Genomic DNA, 18,487 nt, shown 5'->3' with positions numbered 1-18,487 from the left:
ACTCCCTGCTACGTGTGGGCTGTCATGGTAGCAATGCTGTATTCTGGTGTCACAGTGGAACCCATGAACAAAAGTCACTTCGATCCGTTGTGATATTACGTACCGTGGAAGAGGGGGATTATTTGTGGGAGGGATGTGGGGAAATTCCTTTGAACATTTAAATACTCCTCAAACCTTTCCTTTCCTCTAGGGAGTGTTGATTCATCACCTGAAGTTTAGATTTATATGCCTAGCCAAATAATTTTGGAGTTAGCTTGTGCTCTTGAGTGTCTTTGCATCACGTGCTGGTTATTACCTCTAATTAGAGAGCTGATAATATAGACCTGTACATCATGTCCTCTGGATTACAACAGAGTGTATTTATTTCAAAAGCCTTCAAGCAGCATCTTCTGCCGGCATTAATGTGGTGGTACAGCTCCATGCTGCAGGAAACCTCTATGTGATTAAAGCTAGCTTGGCAGCCAGTGATACTCAGCTTGTGGCTCTAGAGGGCCCTGGATATATCGCCTGTGAAATGCACAGTCTGATCGGAACCCTTCATGTGCTGGCCGTTCTTGGGGTCGGAACAGTGGTTGCATAAATGTTTCCCATACAGGAGCACTCTCCTTGCTGCCTGACACATTTAAGTGCTTAGGACGTGCTAAGATCAAAGTGTAGTGTCTGTTCTTATCAGTTTAATATCTGATATGTCCTTTATTTGAGGACTGTATATTTAATTGATTTTTGAAACAGGGGGATGGAAGAGGAGCTTGCTCTGTCCACCCCATGCATTGACCAGGTATTGCAGTGTTTCCAGAAACGGTGCATCATCTTTTGGAGGGGAAGTGGGGGGGGGGGGTAAGGAAGAGGGAGAGAGAAGCCAATGTTATGTCAAATGGTGGTGTAGAAGCAAAAAGCAATCATGGTGGAACATGGTATTAAGTTGCAATGTTGCATCACTGTGACTTTACCACATTAGTTTCATGCAATACCACAACCAAATACCCCGAAGCAGAGTTGGGATGTCTTACAGGAATTATTTGGTGACTCTCTGTGATAGGGATGATTGCTACTGATTTTGTTCTTTACAGATTTTGTGAGTCACTTATGGCAAATCATTGAAGGTTTCCTAGGTAGGGAGATTCACTGCAGTTAAGAACCTCTGTGTGTCTGGGTCTGCCTTACTTCTCCAATGCCAGAAATACAAACTGATCCTTGGAGCTGTTGATGCAGCCTGTTTTCCTTCTGACAATTCTCAGCCTGACCCCTGGTCCAGTAACTGCTGGGAGTGGGGGAACAAGTCACCCAGGAACATGTATCCAGGGGAAGGACCAGGGAATGCTTAAACCTAGGCTGGTATTAGATGGCAGGTGTAAGAGAAGATTGGACTGTGTCTGTGTGGACAATGGGACGCTGAGTTGCGGTGCTGCAATGGGCAAAGTAAGTGGAGGTGGGATGGGGATAGCAGCATTTGGAAAGCATCTCTGGTTTGGAAGAGGGATTGAGGAGTAGACGATGTATGTACCTGTGAGCTCTCTGAAGAGGTTAAGCAAGTACATAATAATAATACTGAAGGAGGAGACCCATTGCATTTTAATGAAGATAGTGAGTTTAAAAAAATGCAGGCTCTGGCTCCTGTCCATTCTTGTTAATTGCATCTTTCAGTTGCAGTAACTTCTCCCTGGTGAACACTACTCACCATTGCCGCCTTTGGCCAACTGATAATTTTTTACTCTTCCACTATTATGGAAATGAGAATTTCTTGTCCACTCCAATAAATAGGTTTATGAAAGCCTTTTAATAAATCGCTTGTTATTTATCTTGGGATCATGGTTTAAACCCATCACTCTTGCGGTCCACATGGACAGTCTGTTCCCCAGAGACTGTTGACCAGATCCTAGTCTGAGATGTTATCTGGTTTCACCTTTGTAACTACAATGGAGGTTAAGAAGAACATGGCTTTGTGTGATTTTTGTGAAAAGCACATTAGGGGCTTAAGGAGGGGAATGGAATAGGAGGATGTTGACTCAAATCCACTCTTGAGTCCTATAATTCCTTGAAGGAAATAGAAAGCTAAAAGACAGTTGATGTTAAGGTAATAGTAACCATCTGTTACTGTTACCTTCACCTGCAAAGTGAGGGAATGGACGTATTAAATTGACAAAACTTTTCTTAAAGGAGAACTGAAATTTAATATAGGAGATTCTAATACTTTCACCTAATTACAAAAAAGACTCCGTCACTTACAGAAAAAATCTCCTTGGTCCCAAGGCAATATTTATGTGGCTGATGTCAGCTGGGCCCATCCCCTTCCCGTCTGACTTGCAGTTCAGTTCCTTCTAACCTACCCCTGAAAAAACTCTGTTGTCTCTGGACACCTAATTTTTTCTCTTGAAGTTTAATGCTCCTGTACCTGATGGCCCAGCCCACCTCTAAGGACCAGATTTTCAAAGGAGCTCAACCTCTACTTAGGCACCTAGGTCCTGATTCAGAAAAGCAGCAGGTATTCCTGACAGCACTATAATTACATGTTTAAAGTTAAGCACATGCCAAAGTGCTGTTCTGAATAGAAATGGACTTCAGTACATGCCAAAGTGCTCTTGTGAAGTGCAAAAACAACGAGGAGTCCTTGTGGCACCTTAGAGATGAACGAATTTATTTGGGCATAAGCTTTCGTGGGCTAAAACCCACTTCATCAGATGCATGGAGTGGAAAATACGGTAGCAGATATATATACACAGTACATGAAAAGATGGGAGTTGCCTTACCGAGTGGGGGGGGGTCAGTTCTAATAAGACAGTTCAATTAAAATGGGCTATTATCAACATGAGGAAAAATCACTTTTGTAGTGGCCCATTTCAAACAGTTGACAAGAAGATGTAAGTAACAATGGGGGAAATTAGTTTTTATAGTGACCCATCCACTCCCAGTCTTTATTCAGGCTCAATTTGACGGTGTCCGGTTTGCAAATTAATTCCAGTTCTGCAGTTTCTCGTTGGAGTCTGTTTTTGAAGTTTTTTTGTTGCCACTTTTAAGTCTGTTATTGAGTGTCCAGGGAGATTAAAGTGTTCTCCTACTGGTTTTTGAATGTTATAATTCCTGATGTCAGATTTGTGTCCATTTATTCTTTTGCGTACATGGCAGAGGGGCATTGCTGGCACATGATGGCATATATCACATTGGTAGATGTGCAGGTGAATGAGCCCTTGATGGTGTGGCTGATGTGGTTAGGTGAAGTGCGATTCCAAAAGAGTGCCGAATATTCAAAAGAGCTCAGCACTTGGAATGCAGTTGGAAGATCTAGGCCCTTCTTTTAGTGCCTAACGGGAGCTGAGCTGTTTTGAAAATCCAGCCCAGATTTTCAACTCCTAGTTGACAGGTTTCAGAGTAACAGCCATGTTAGTCTGTATGTTAAGTACTCCTTAACTCCTAGTTGAGTAATTTCTGATCCTTGCTGGGAATCAAACTCTGGTACAAGCCCGAATGAAAGGGAACTGGGCAGAGTCTGGAACTCTCTCTAGTGCTCTTCCAAGTGTTGCAATCTGGAATTTTATGGATGCTTGAATACTGTCAGTTACTGGTAGCATGTCTCATGCTCCTTCCCCCTGGCTGTGTTAGGGCTTGTGTACATGGAGCTCTAGTGTGCGGCAAGCAGGGATGTGAATCCAGAGCACATTAACTTGCCACACACAAGCTGGCCATGTGGACCCTGGTACCACGTGCTATAAGTTCTGTAGTGCACTTTGATGTACGTGGTTGCAGGGTCCACTTGCCCAGTACATGGCGGGCTACCATGCTGTAGATTTAAACCCTGGCTTGCCATCCACTATGTCTCTGTGTAGACAAGCCATTAGTCTCTCTGTTCCTTTTGCCATATGACCAATACCACAGGAGAAGAGGATGACCCAGGAGGATTGTTTGTGTCGTTTAAGTTTCAGGGGAGAGGAGAGAGGAATGAGCGGTATCACAGGCATTTCAAAATTCAGGTCGTGTAATGGGTCTTCTAGTACTGTAGTCTACCCTGCCATTTCTAAGTACATTACTGGATTGAGATGAGGTGGCATATTAGTGCTGAATTTGAGGTTAATAGAATTATGCCTTCAGAAACCTTACATGAAAATTTATCAGCTCATGCACCAATCTACTTGCCTACCTTTTGCCGTGATTGAGGCTAATAGCAGTGGGAAAAGATAACATTCACCTGTGTAAAAATAATAATGATAATTCTCTCTGGGTGAATGGAGACATTTTGCAAGGCTGACCTAATCATACATAATATTGGTGACAGAACTGTGATGTCTAAGACTTTTTCGCTTTAACTGTTAAATGTGTTAAGTGAAAAAATGTCACTGTAAATTGCTGCAGGAACATGCCCCATCAATGCAAAAGGCCTAGATGTTGCCCCTGTTCTGATGCCATCCAGAGAGGTGCCACGGTTATTTGTCAATAGCTACTTAATTATTTTTGTTGCCAAAATGTTAGAAGGAATTAATGCATTTGCTACTTTGAATTGAATGGCAACTGCAGTTTACTAGGTTCGGCTAAATGGAGCAGTCAAAATGATACAGAGGGAGTGATATATGCGAGATGCACTCTACGCAGAATGTATTTTGTTTTGAAAAATCAGCATTGCTTCAGAAAGTTGAAAAGTTTGTGCCTTGGCGAGTAGTGCAGTGTGGAGTCTTCGCAAAGGGATTTGTTCAGCCTGAAGGTATGTTTGAGTTTTGTAACAGGCTGGAAGGAAGAGCGAAGTATTAGTGTCACTAACTCAGAAATGGGAACAATGATGCTAATGCCGCAGTGTCACCCAGCGTTAGCCTCTGCCTGCCTGTAAGAAATGCCTGGTAATTAATGAAGAGATGTTAACGACTTAAGTACCAAGTCACATGACTCCTCCAGACTGCCAATAAAAGACTCCCTGGAATCAGATTTCAACTGCAGGGGGCTGATCCCAGCCATGTGTATTGAATCAAAAGCTAACGTCGCAGGAGATTCATCCAACGAAATTATAAGAGTTCCGTAGCAATTTTTGGCCCATATTTGGGGGGATATTTTTGTCTTTTTCCCTGAACTGTAAGGCTTTCATGGCATGGAATCTTAATCGCCGTCAGTACTCTGCTTAATGCTTTCATCCCATCTTCATCAGTTCGTCTAGACACTTCCTGAAAGAATGGGGGCAGGTGCATTAGCCATCTGTGTGAGTACAGGCTGCCTGTTGTATGCTGTGGTTACTCCGAGTATGCGGAGGGAGGCCTCTAGTTTATTAAACTGCGTAAACTTAACAGTGTCTGCATTTACAGGGGAAGATGTTGGATAGTATCAACATGTCTCGGATTGGCTGGCTTATTTTTTTTCATCTTTCAAATCTAAACTAACCAATCACTGTGGATCTAGTAGGGATTTTCCTCTTCTGCTCCATCCACAACATCCTTGCACTGTGAGCGATTGTTAATTTCATGGGGGGGGGGGGAATGAGTGAATATTTCCTAGTTTCTTTCTCACTTTGACTCTGAATTGAAATACAAGTGCTCTCTCTCTCCTGTTTATATTAGACACCTTGTTCAGGAGGCTGTTACACTGGGAACATGTTTCAGAGTAGCAGTCGTGTTAGTCTGTATTCGCAAAAAGAAAAGGAGGACTTGTGGCACCTCAGAGACTAACCAATTTATTTGAGCATAAGCTTTCGCTAAGGTGCCACAAGTACTCCTTTTCTTTTTACTGGGAACATGGTACATGTACTAGAACTGACATGTTTTTGATTGATTCAGTAAACTAAAATGGTATGATTGTTATTTCTCCTCTCTTGTTTTTGCTCCTAGTCTTTTCACTCTATTTTATGTTTAGATGACCTGTTGCCCCTTCAAAACAGTGTCTAGTGATGGTGAAATTGACTGACAGTTTTGTTTTTTAACCACAGGCCAACTGCAACATGTAGTTTAATTAAGATAATTTGAAAAGGGAAGACGTGAAAAAACGTGTTTCTGAAGTGTGTGACTAGTCTTCTAAAATTCATACTGCTGTCTTTTGTTACACTCTGCAATGCCATTAAGCAAAAAAATGGTTAAGTGGGCCAATCATTTATATCTTTATCTAAAAAAGCAACCAATTACAGGAATCAGTGAATTTAAAAAAGAGAGAAGTATACCCATATTTTGATTGATTTTTTTTCTCAACTGAGACTAGGTAGGATTCAGTCGGCTGCTTAGACACTGCCGCAGGGAATGACAGGTTTCAGAGTAGCAGCCGTGTAAGTCTGTATCCGCAAAAAGAAAAGGAGGACTTGTGGCACCTTAGAGACTAACAAATTTATTTGCGCATAAGCTTTCGTGAGCTACAGCTCACTTCATTGGATGCATTCCACAGGGAATGGTTTCTTACTGATCACTTAAGTAGGGGTTTTTCTTTCTGCTAGAGGCAAGACTTTTATATTTTACATACTTAGGTCTAACAAAGATTTATAAATATGTCAGGAATTACACAGGATATGTCAGCTTTAAACAATTTCCTTTTTCTAGTCTCTGTTAAAGGATAGGACTGGGAGATCTGGATTCTGTTCCTGGATCTTTTACAGACTTCCCTTGTAAACTTGAGCAACACACCTCACCCCTTGGGGCTTCAGTTTCCCCATTGTGAAATCGAAATGGGTTACCACTTACCAGCCAGTGATTCTTTGAGGCTAAGCGCATGCATAAGACTTTACAAGTTTGGGGCCTTTATTAGAAAAGTGTTTCAAGATCCTCTGATGGAAGTATAATTATTTATTATTTATTTGTCTGGTCCTTACAACCCAATCTTTGAGTTGGCATATATCTTAAATGAAAATAGCTTATGGTAGTCACTTGTCATTCTCATAAGAAATATTATTTCTTAAATGGCATCTTGGCATCAGTCAGTGGAAGCTGGACTTTGAACATGAACTATACTTATTTATCATATGTATTTAAAAGATGATCATTACAGCATAATTTTTAATTACGTGGACTTAAACCCTTTCTCAAAAGTATGGAATATTTATAACTTGTTCTATAGCCTTAGATACACAAGCAACATCTTCTGTGTATGTCAGACCAACACAGTCCAAGAAAGTCATTTACATACCAGATAGAACGAAGTTGCCAAGTCCTGGTATCAAACAGATGATTCTAGTACACATTTCCTCAGAGAAGCTGTGCTTAGCAAAAAGATGCAGCAATCTTAGTAAGAAACAATTAATGCAAATTCTCTGTCTTGTACCTGGAACAAGGTACAGCCTGGCTTAATAGCAAAGTCTGGGCAAGTGTTCAAGTTAGTTAATGAGGTGGAATTGAAACATCATGTTGCATTTAAAGAGATTAGAAAATAGTCATGTTTATTTGAAAACAAAATCATCAGTGTGAGTATTGTTAAATAGCTCTGTCCCTTTATGTTGTAACGCACAAATCACAGACAAGACTTGAGACATTTCTACCAGGTTTCAGCGAGGTATCAGTGCTTGTTATCAATACATTCCCAGATTCAGCTGTTTCTCATGTGCCACACTTTGAATTCCATTGTGTCATGGATCATGTCCACAGGTCTTGTTAGCCGCTAATAAACTTGATGCCAGAAATATGTGCAAACACTTTTTTAAAAATGCTGGTTGAATGGATTTAGGTGAGTTATATTCTGCTTACCTAAATAAACCAAAGATGATGTGATGGATGGTGCGTTAAGCTACTGCTAGATGAAAAGAGTTCCTCTTTCAACCGCAAGCTACCCTATCTTGGTTTACATTTTTACTCTTATCTATTACTTACCCTGTTACCATTAGGTTTTATCTGGACACTTTATCTTGTGGATTCTTCATCTCTTGCAGTCTTAAGTCAAGGTGGGTTATCTTTCCACAAGGTAATGGTGTCGTTCAAACAGAAGTTATGAGCTTGATGCAGAAATTATTGGGTGAGGGAGGTTCTTTTCTCTGTGTTATATAGGAGGTCAGACTCGGTGGTCAGAGTGGTCCCTTCTGGCCTTAAAATCAGAGTCGAAGTTGATGATTGAGATTTTGCAGCTGACATACGTGGTCTCTCCTGAGTCTGGCCCACTGGTTACTGTAGCAGTATAGCTTGGATACTCAGCAGTGTGTTATCCACCCTGTCTCTTAGTTACAGATAAGTTGTTGCTTTGGGCTCCTCCGCCTTACTTTCTTTTTCCTTTCGCTCCCCTTGTTCTCTGTCCTACCAGTTTATAATGTGCTACTTCATAGAGATTTTGTTGTGGATTAAAGTAAAACAAAACAAAAACCCAGCCCTGCAGACTGTTCTATTTCAAAACCCAAAAGCTTAATTCTTAACTGACATGCCTGTGCTGTAACTATGCAAATAAATGTGTAGTAAATGTGACTGACTGCTCTCTTGTGCTCCCTTAAGCAAAGTAAATCAGCAGTGAGGCTGAAAGAAGACATGAAAAAGATAGCAGCACTGCCACTGAACAAGCAGAGGGACGATTGCTGTCAGAAGGTGTTTGGTGTGAGTCTCCAGGACCTCCAGCAGCAGGGTCTTACCAAGAATGGCCTCCCAGCGGTGGTGTGGAATACAGTAGAATATCTGACCCAGCATGGTAAAGTTAACACGGTCTCTTTCATTTAATAGTGTTATTTATGTAAGCCTCTGCAAAGGAAGTTTTCTGTTTGTTTATTTTCGTTTATTTGGCATGAAAACTGAATCAAGTTGTGGATCAAACTATGTGCTGAAAACAATTCTGCATTTGGCTTTCCTTTCGTGGTTTGGTTGCCTTTATGTGGAAGTATATTCAAAGGGACATTCGCAAATGTAATCTGCTGTGTTGTAAAGTGACTATAAAGAATCTGTTCATTTTATAATTCAAAATGTTTTTATAACTAGCCTTCTATTATTGCTTGATTAAAATTAACCAGATATGCTCATCATTTCCGACTCTAGGTCCTACACATAAGCATAGTAGTGAATGTGTATGATAGTGAATAAAATGCCATGTGTAATTGTAAGCCCCAGAATGGGCTTTTTGTTTTTATCAACTAGCACTGGAAGGTTTCATGTAAGCCTCTGAACTTCCAACGTCTCCTTACATGCATTTTAAGTTGTAGAACAGAATGAACTTCTTTCTCAGCGGATGAAATGCACCTCTTTGCAGAGGGCCAATGAAGGCCATTGGTATATATGCAAAGCCCTTCCGTGGCTCTTAAATGATGGCTAAGCCTTGTGCTGGCCTGCTACATAGGAGTGAATTTCACCCTGTGAGAATTTACATCTTCTCATCTCACCCTGGAGAGTGGAACAATGTCCTTTTTAAGGATCATCCTTCATGCCTGCTTTTTACAAGCCCTGGTTAAATTGCAGTGTGTTGGGTTTCCAGCCCACACTTTGAGAAAATAACCAAGCTTTTAAAAAAAAACTCATAATAAGCTAACAGGGATTAATATAGGAGGTGAATTCCCAGTGCAATAGCTGTTTGTGATTAACTCTTAACAAATAACTTTCCAAGTGGGTTAAGCTAAACAGGGACAAAGCACTCTTCTTCTGGAATAAGTGTCCACCTATAGTTATTCAGGAAGAGCTGTTCCTGGATTATTCCACGGTCAGACAAGCCGTAAGATATTTCAGATGTGCTGGAGGAGGGAGAAATCAAGGGCCTGAGTCTCTTTTCACTTAAACTTGTATAACTCCATTTCAGTCACTAGAGGTACACTGGTATAAAAGTGGTGTGAGATCTCAGTCACCGCCCAAGACCTTTTCATAACAGGTGATGTGGGTGGTTGCTGTTTGGGGTCATGGTTTGGACCTCACTTTTGTTTAATTGATTTGGTTAGTGGGAAGGAGGGTTGATCCTTGTTAGATTCATTTTGTGTCATAGCAATGAGGAGGCCAGTTTGGTAATGCCTTGATGGAGTACTTGTAGCATGCACAACCCTTTGGAATTGGAGGCACAATACCAGTCCACTGGTGTAATAATGTACATTGGAAAATGATTAGGATTCTCAGCATACATTATGGTGAAATCTTCCCTAAACCCTTGAGAAGATTAGTAATAAGTATTCCTCTGTTATATGCGTTGTGAAGGGCCAATAGTCTGCCCTTGGGAAGTAACATACAGTGCTTGGGCCAGATTCTCCACTACTTTGCCTGTCTGACACCAGGGGAGGGTCACTGTCATAAACTGATGCAGTGCAGTGGGGTCTCAAGCCACGTGTATTTTATAGTGGTGCAGTGCTGCACCTGTATTACCTTGTGGCTAAAGTGTGGTTGGGGTGGGGATGAAGATTGACTGGTGCTCCCTTTGAAGTCTTCCAGTGTTCCTTCTTAACTGTCATGAGAGAGCGTTGTGGACTGTGATAGCATATAGTAATGGCAGTAGGCTGGAAAACTTGGTGGTTTTTTTGTAAGAAGGTTCCTAGAGCAGATGTTCCTGTGGATTTTTCTCCTCTCCACTGAAAACATTTCTCTGCAACTACAATTTGCTTTCCCAAAGTCTCTGAGCAAGACTGTGGACTTTGTTTAGAAGGCGTCTTGGCATTGATCCCCAGTGGTGGGTGGGTGTGAATGAGCAAGCCTCCCACAGTGCCATGACCACTTAAATGAGTATTCCTCTGCGTACACGAGATGCTGCTGGGTTTTGCACAGCTTCTTCAGCTCCTTCTGTTTTCCCACGGTACCCCTCTGGCCATCATCTTGTCTTCTTTCACTTGGGTTTCTTCGGGGACTCTTCCTCTGGTTTTGTTTTCTGTTTGGATTCTTCTTTATCCAAACTTAATAGCTTCACATTTTCAGTTAGTGAGAGAAACAAACTCCTCTGGAGTTTACAGGCTGAGAATGGCTCCCCTTTCTGTACCTCTGAGTGTGGCCTCTTTATGTATCATCTGACAGATTTCCTTTTCTTTATTGTCCCAACACCTTGCTGTTTGAGTTTAATTTTACATTACATATTTTCCTTTTCTACTGTCACTCTCATGAGGATGGCAGGGGAGCAGAGATGGGCGAACTGGAGCAGTCGATTTCTGCAGGATTTAAAAACAACAACCCATGAACCCTGTTCTAGCCTGTATGGCTGGAGACAACCTTCCAAATGTGAATCAATGCGGTGCCTGATTTTGTCACCCCTATTCATTCTGAGTAGTGTGTTACTCTGTGAGGAATTGTACTGAAATCAGGTAGGGGATTAGCTGAGACCCATCTGGTGAATGTACCCTTTTCTTTAGATACATGACTCCTTCCTCTTGGTTGCTCTGTGCATCTCTGATCTTTAGATTGTAAGCTTTCCAAGGCAGGGCCTTGTAGATATTGCGGACCTGTGCAATAGTAAGCATGTAATAACAGCTAATGTGAGATCATTCATCAGCAAGCCTAGCACAGTCCCCTAGGTCAAAAGTGAGACTGATGGAAGGCAAATCCGAGGACTCCAAATGGCTTCTGTGAGTGAGCAGGGTTGTGTAAGGAGGGGTCAGGAGGGAGGAAAGGGATCTTTGCTATTCAACCCTTCCTTAACCTTCTGGCTACATTTATTGAGAGAAAAGGGGATGTGCCTGCTACTGTGCCCTTCTTGCACCCTCCATTGTTGAACCCATGGGTGTCCTCTGTTTTTCTACAAGCAACAGCAGAAGAGAATTGACCTGCTTTTTTATTGATCTAATCTGCATAATGAGAAATACTCTTCTTTCCCAGTAGATTCACGAGGCCATGGGCTAGGGTTGCCAACTTCCTAATTCCAGAAAACCGAACACCCTTGCCCCGCTCTTTCCCTGAAGCCCTGCCCCTTCCCGAGGCCCTGCCCCCGCTCATTCCTTTCCCCCTCCCTCCGTCGCTTGCTCTCCCCCCACCCTCTCTCTTGTGCTCATTTTCACTGCAAGGCCTAACCAGGCATATTTATTGTTTTGACAGATGTATTATGCTAAATTCGGTTTCATTTGTTACAGGACGCTAGAGCTGGCAGCAAAATCATCAAAAAGGGTAATTTAAAAAAAAATGAAATTTCACAAAGGTTTTCATGATTCTTTCCCTCCCCTCTTCCCATTTTTCGTAACCAGCTCCATGCACAGAGATGCAGTGAGGGGGATGGGAGCGTAGAGGGGTTGGGACGGGGAGGGATGCAATGATGGGAGTTCGGGGCGGTTGGGACGGGGAGGGATGCAACGATGGGAGGTGCGGAGGTGGGACGCAGTGAGGGGGACAGGGGTGCGGCCCCGTTCCCAGCACTCGGAGACGGGGATACACATACCTCAAACTCCTGGGTGCCGGCAGTGGGGCGACAGATATGCCCTTAGGCGAGCCACGGTCTACGGCTCAGCTCGAGCCCAGCCACACGAGCAGCGCGAGGAGAAGAGGGCCAGGCAGCAGCAGGAGAGGTGTGCACCATGGGACCCTTCAACTGCCGTCTGCTGAGCGCTCGTGAGTTGTGCTAGTTCTTCCCCTGACCTGACCCAGCCAATGGGAGCTGCGCCTGCAGGCGTGGGGCGGGGCATCACGTGGCCCCCCCGGCCACCCCTAAGACTAGGAGCTGGACATGCCGGCTGCTTCCAGACCCAGGAGCCGCGCGGCGACTAGCAGGGAGGTTGCCAACCTCGCTGTATGGCGCGGCACCGCCACGAATCACACAGTCAACGGCCTGCCAGGATCCCTTTTGGACCGGGTGTTCCGGTCCAAAACCGGACACCTGGTCACCCTACTGTGGGCTGCCTTTGACTGCCACGTTCTTGGGTGAAGAGACTCTGTGAGTTTGTTTTCACTGCAATTAAAAACCCGCGGCTGGCCCATGTCAGCTGATTTGGGCTCACGGGGCTCGGGCGAAGGTGTTTTGCAATTGCAATGTAGGTGTTCGGGCTTCGGCTAGAGCCTTGGCTCTAGGACTACGTGAGGTGGGAGGGTCCCAAAGTTTGAGCTGCAGTGCAATCCCAAATGTCTGCACTGCAATTAAACAGCCCCTTAGCCTAAGCCCTGTGAGCCCGGTCAGCTGTCACGGGCCAGTCCCAGGCATCTCATTGCAGCATAGACATGCTCTGTGTATTACAGATGATTGGAGTGAGATTACCACCACCATGCTTCAGTGTTGTTTTATTCGTGTGGCACAATGACTTGTGAGGATGAAGGATAGGGAGAAGATGCTTGGGAGCCAATCAACTAATGGTCAAGGGGAAAAGATCATGGTAGTATCCTACTGGTGTATTGAGAAAATGGACAGGTGGTGGCACACTACGCTCCCTTAAAGAAACCTGACACCCAAATGCCCCCATCTGTCTGCAAATATAAACTGACTGGATCCTCGTCCCTGGTGGAATTAGATCCTCGTCCCTGGTGGAATTAGATCCTCGTCCCTGGTGGAAACTTAAGTGAGCCCTGGGTTCTAAACTGAGACGGTGATGGTCTGATAAAGATATAATCCCCATCCTTCTCCAACGTGAAAACAAGAACTAAAAGCTGTCCGCTTGGGTGAGAAGAGCCTGAGATAAACTCACGGTTTTCAAGGCAGCCATGAGCTCCTAAGCTAACCTGGAAGAGCAATTTTCTGCATAGATGTTGAAGTTAACTAGGAAGAATAACTAACACAGCCCTCCATGTGAACTCGGTTAATTTAGATGGGAAATAAGAGGCACACAGTGCACCACCACTAATGCCAATTCAGTTCCATCCTGGTGCTCTTACTAGAGTGAAAACACACATGAATGGTCACTGCTGACATCTGAAGTTAGATGTGGACAACCCACTACAGAACCCCTGTTCAAGTTCGTCTTGAACCGAATGCCTAGCCAAGCTAGCTGCTCTGGCTGTAGGTCAGCTGTATCATCTAGTGACGCTCTGTTATACAGACAGAATTTGCATTTTATGGGGGAAGTTACCTCTTTAAATGTTAAAAATAGCCCATTTTTTTCCAAAATCATCTAGCCTAGCCTTTTTCCAGAATGACTTCCTTATTGGAAGGTAAAGAACGTCTTATCTCTGTGGGGAATTTGTTACTTTGCCCAACTTCTCGCACAGCAATGCCATTCGTTACTGTTCTGCAGTGCTTCCCATTGTCCAGCAGATGTCAGAATAGCATTTCACATTGCAAGATTGCTTTCTGCACAGGTGTATTCTGCAAGTTGGGCCTTGTGTTTTAACCATGTCTCTTTCTGACTCTTTAAAATGTTCCATGCTTTGTTTGTAATCCTTTTAGTATTAAGCTTCAGCATGAAAGAGTAATTCTGCAGAACTGGTTTGAAAGAATGCTACATTTTGGTTACTGGGGTGCTTTTTAAGAAAATATACTGACGCTCTTCAGTTTTGTGGAGTTGTTCTACTTAAGTGTTTGAATCTAGGAATGTCCTTGGAATGTAGTGAACTTTTTAATATGATGTAGTTCTCCTGGTGTCCTCTATGGAAGATGTAAATTTCTTTTACTTACCTGAACAGGTGCACTGAAGCAAATAGGGGACTTTTCACATGAATGAAGTTACTCACATAAGTGGTAGCAGGATCAGGACCTGACTGGGCACCAACTGAAGTATGTGGAAATAGGTTCCAGCCATTTGTGCCCAAATCCAGAATGGTGCTGAATATTGACAAGTTATACTGAAGTCATTAGGTGTTGTGGGTGCTTGGTAGATATTTGTAGGACTCAGGAGCTGGTCTTCAACATTCATTATTACTTTATCTAGAGAATCCACTGGCTAATAGCTTTGTGATATTTGTGGTGTCTTGGTTACTTACAGAATGGTACTGTTGGGTGTGCTAACTGAAAGCCAAGTGTATGTTGTTTGTTTTACTCATGATTAATATGTAATTACAGGGCTGACACAGGAAGGTCTCTTCAGGGTGAATGGTAACATGAAAATGGTGGATCAGTTGCGTCTGAAATATGACCAAGGGGAGGAAGTGGAGCTGGCTAAAGATGCTGATGTGTGCTCAGTAGCCAGTCTGCTGAAATTATTTCTGAGGGAGCTGCCAGATGGGGTGATCACTTCTGCATTGCATCCCAGATTTATACGGCTTTATCAGGGTGAGTACAAGTAAAATCCCTTGATAACCTTACATGTAGTGGCTTTCTTGGGAACCAGAATTTACAGACTCCACCTGCCCGTATAGCATTTCTTACTGTCTTGCTCTTTCCATTTTGGATTTCCCTTGGCATCAATCACCATCTCCTCCCAATGCATTTGCTTGCTTGCGTGTGTGTGCACACACACGCACTCCTAACAATTTGAGTGCAAAACAATGCACTGATGAGAAGAGAAAGCAAGGCCACAGTCGCACTTTCTCCATGCCCCACCTTGGGGTGATGTGTTCTCTTGGAAATGCAGTGAAGAAGCAGTCCAGGAGTGCAGGAATTGCTTTTGTAACTGGCCCTTGTGCAGGCTGTGCAAATGCAGGAGAAAGCTCTTTGCGCCCTTCTCCACACTGAATACTCACATACACAAGGACACACTGTTCCATTGTTGAAAAGAAGGTGTCATTGTTCAGAAGGGCCCTTTCCTGGTTACAGCCATACTTACTGATGATGATGATTATTATTTTAAGATTTCATCAGCTGTGACTTATCTACCTATAGTGCCTCTTGTATTTCATTGCTGTTATGAAATGGAAAATTGTTTAATGCCTCGTCCTCCAAAAGGTCATACCAGTGCATTATGTTGGGAATTACCAACGCAGGTAGGCAGCCATTTGGAACAACACAGGTAGCCAGCCATTTGGAAAGCTCCATTCATACTTTGGAATCCACAGGCAATTTCCCCTAGGAATGGAGAATTCCTCTGGATGGAGATATATACTCATTTCCTCTCTAATTAACAGAGAGATCTGGCCACTGAATGCCACTGTTGCATTTAAAACACATTGGTGCAGTGACAACCTATAAAGAACAGCAAATAGAATCTTTGGAAAGCTGAGAATCTTGTAGAGCTTTAGAGTTCTGCATGACAGTCAGCTCGTGGGAAACCAGAAACACCAGCTGTTAGTGAACTTCCACTTTGCAAGGCAGGGTGGATGGGTGTGAAAGAGAGCGAGAGAGCTGCTAAACCCCTTAGTTTAGTTTTAAAAATTGTTTAAGTGAAATTGACAACCAAGTGTGTTAGCTTTAAGGTTGTTACTATTTATTTCCACTGAAAAGAGGATTTAAATGTATGGAAAAGAGGATTTAAATGTATGGAAATGAACACCAATACACTCTCAGTTCATACAATCCCAGATAAAATATCACAACATATTCTAAAGGCACCCTTAGCTCCGCTCCATAGTCTCACCCAGGCCCTGGCACAAGTCTTCCAGGAGAGGGTTTGCAGCAGTGCAAGTCGCTGCCATGCCTTTGGCAAGGTGCTTGTAGCAGGCCACCATTGCCCCAAAAGTGGTGGTTTTGGCCAGAGAAGATGCATGGGTAGGTGATGCACTGGTTCTAGCACATCCCTATTGCAGCCTCTGCCAACTGGCTTCTGTGGTGCACCTGGCAGAAATTAATGCTCCCTGCCATGGTAGAGGACATGTCCATCCCTCCCTCTGTCTGTACAGAGAGTCTCATTGGTACAGGGAAGTGTGATTGGTACTTGCCCACCCAAGCAGCGTGAATCAAACCTATAGACTAACAGGAAGCATCACTGCTTGGAGATTTTGTTGTTGTGATCAAGTCCCCCTTGGAAGTGCTCTCCAGCCCCCAGACTAGGGTCCCCTGTCTAAGATTGTTTATTCATTCATGTCTTATCTTTTTGCTGCTTGATTTTTGCCTTGTAAAGACCCTGGTACATTCTAGGAACCAGTCAAGCACAAGCTCTGTACATAAAGCCCTTATCCCCTTTCACAAGTCACTTCCTTTCAGCAGGCCAAGTTGTTACAGTAACTTTCCTTCCAGAACACAGGAAGCTTTTTCTTGTATAAGCCTTTTGTTGCATTCCTCCCTGGAGTAGGTATGTATTGAAAAGTGGGTCCCACTGTGTATTGTTTGTTTTTGGCACTCTGTGTATTTATGTTGAAGAGCAACCTAATTATAATGCTTGCTAAAGAATGTTCCTGTGCAGTCATGGCTCCATCTGAGAGTGTTCTTTCTTCATATGTTGTATCTAGAGTGAGATCATATATTCTCCATTCTCATCAGTAGCCTTGTTTGGCAAGGTGAGGCACATTTCTGGCTTTCTGTAGTATCATTGGAAGGGCTTCCTAGTACGAGAGAAGGGAAGATCTGTTCTGCAACAACAGTTCATTCCTGTGTATCCCTTTATATCCTGCTTCATAGCCAAGCGCTGTCCCAATTAACTCCTTAAAGACAGAGCTAAAATATGGGTTCTCAACTTCTGTTGGCCAAGTTTCAGCCTGAGAAATGGGTCCAAGAATGGAAATGGAAGCGGATCTCTTCATCAAAGTATTTCAAATCCAGCACTGTAATAAAGCTGGCCCGACTTCCTGCATGGTGCATTGTTATTGGCTATCACTGTTCATTTTTTTGAACATTGCTTGGCTTGTATTTTCATTTTGATTAATATCATGGTTAGCAAGGAGCTAAAAGAACAACTTGTTTGTTGTCTAAATGCACAAGATACTTATCAACCAATAATAACACTTGAATCTGCATTTCATGTGTAGATAACATTTAGTGCAGCAGTAATAACAGTAAGGACGCAAAGCTTTAGAGAGGGAGAATAAATGCCGCTTTATGAAGTGGATTATGAGACCCATCTCTGCGTCATTATGTTCCTGTTTTGGGTAGTTTACCCCTGAGCTACCTGTTTACATTATTATAAAAGGTGGGGTTTTGGTATTTCTTTTATTGACTTAAACAAGGTGTGATCTGTTGCCCAAAGGCAGGACCACATCTTAAACATGTCACTGTGTCTGACAGATGAGCTGATGTAGGTATATTTTTAGGATGGTGTATGAATGAATAAAAGAGGGTTTCAAAGTTTCCCAACTCCCCATTAACCACAGTAGCAATTGTAAAACTTAACTCACTGCATGGCACTTCTTAATTATTCTCAGTCATCGTGTTTGGAAATGGGAGGGAAATGAGTAAGGGGCAAAAGGGATTGAATTAGATGATTAGCTAATGCTTACTGCTCGTTCAGAGAAACCCAATATGTATAGAAATATGATGACCCATTACAAAGCTGTCCCCATTGTTCAATTATGTGAATGGGTAGTGACATGCCATGAGACTAAAAACGACCACACAACTGTATCCCTCCCCTCACGGACGGTAGTCTGCTTACTTCTCTCTCTTTAATGCACCCAATCACAGTTCTGTGCATTTCTCGATGCTGTGCATTATGTCTGGAAGTAGCTCCCTTTTTCTCCAACTTCTCTCCTTTCTTCAAGTCTTCCGTCAAAGCGCACTTCTTCTGGCTGGGCTTTTCTTGTTCATCTCTGCTCCGTCTTGTTGCCTGATTTTTTTTTTTTTTTTTTAAATAGTATGTGTGCTCACACACAAACTAAGCAAACCTTGTTGTCACGATACTCACCCAAGAGCAGTTTTCACTTGTTCCCTGTTACCCTTCTTCCTCCTTTCCACCATTTAGGGCCAAATTTTCAAAAGAGCTCAGCACGCTGGATCCTGTACTGTTTTTGAAAAT

General features: G+C 43.0%; 1 protein-coding gene and 1 pseudogene across 2 annotated transcripts in view; both read left to right on the top strand.

Annotated features, from left to right (window-relative positions):
- Positions 1-600: 600 nt before the first annotated feature.
- LOC140911005 (U2 spliceosomal RNA) lies at positions 601-812 on the top strand (annotated as a pseudogene).
- Positions 813-5,003: 4,191 nt separating this feature from the next.
- The window catches only part of FAM13A (family with sequence similarity 13 member A), a 183,977-nt gene continuing 170,493 nt past the window's right edge, over positions 5,004-18,487 (top strand). The window contains exons 1-3 of one of the 2 annotated variants that reach the window (XM_073340684.1): positions 5,004-5,176; positions 8,364-8,553; positions 14,728-14,937. In XM_073340684.1, coding sequence (XP_073196785.1) covers positions 5,150-5,176; positions 8,364-8,553; positions 14,728-14,937 — 427 coding nt within the window. In that variant the 5' untranslated portion in view covers positions 5,004-5,149. The remainder of the gene's footprint in view (positions 5,177-8,363; positions 8,554-14,727; positions 14,938-18,487) is intronic. The other variant, XM_073340682.1, reaches the window with a different exon arrangement.

Source organism: Lepidochelys kempii, chromosome 4 (genome assembly GCF_965140265.1).
Source record: "Lepidochelys kempii isolate rLepKem1 chromosome 4, rLepKem1.hap2, whole genome shotgun sequence".
Taxonomy (NCBI): Eukaryota; Metazoa; Chordata; order Testudines; family Cheloniidae; genus Lepidochelys; species Lepidochelys kempii.
Note: the sequence above shows the minus strand (reverse complement) of the source record. Positions and strands in the feature narration are given on the sequence as shown.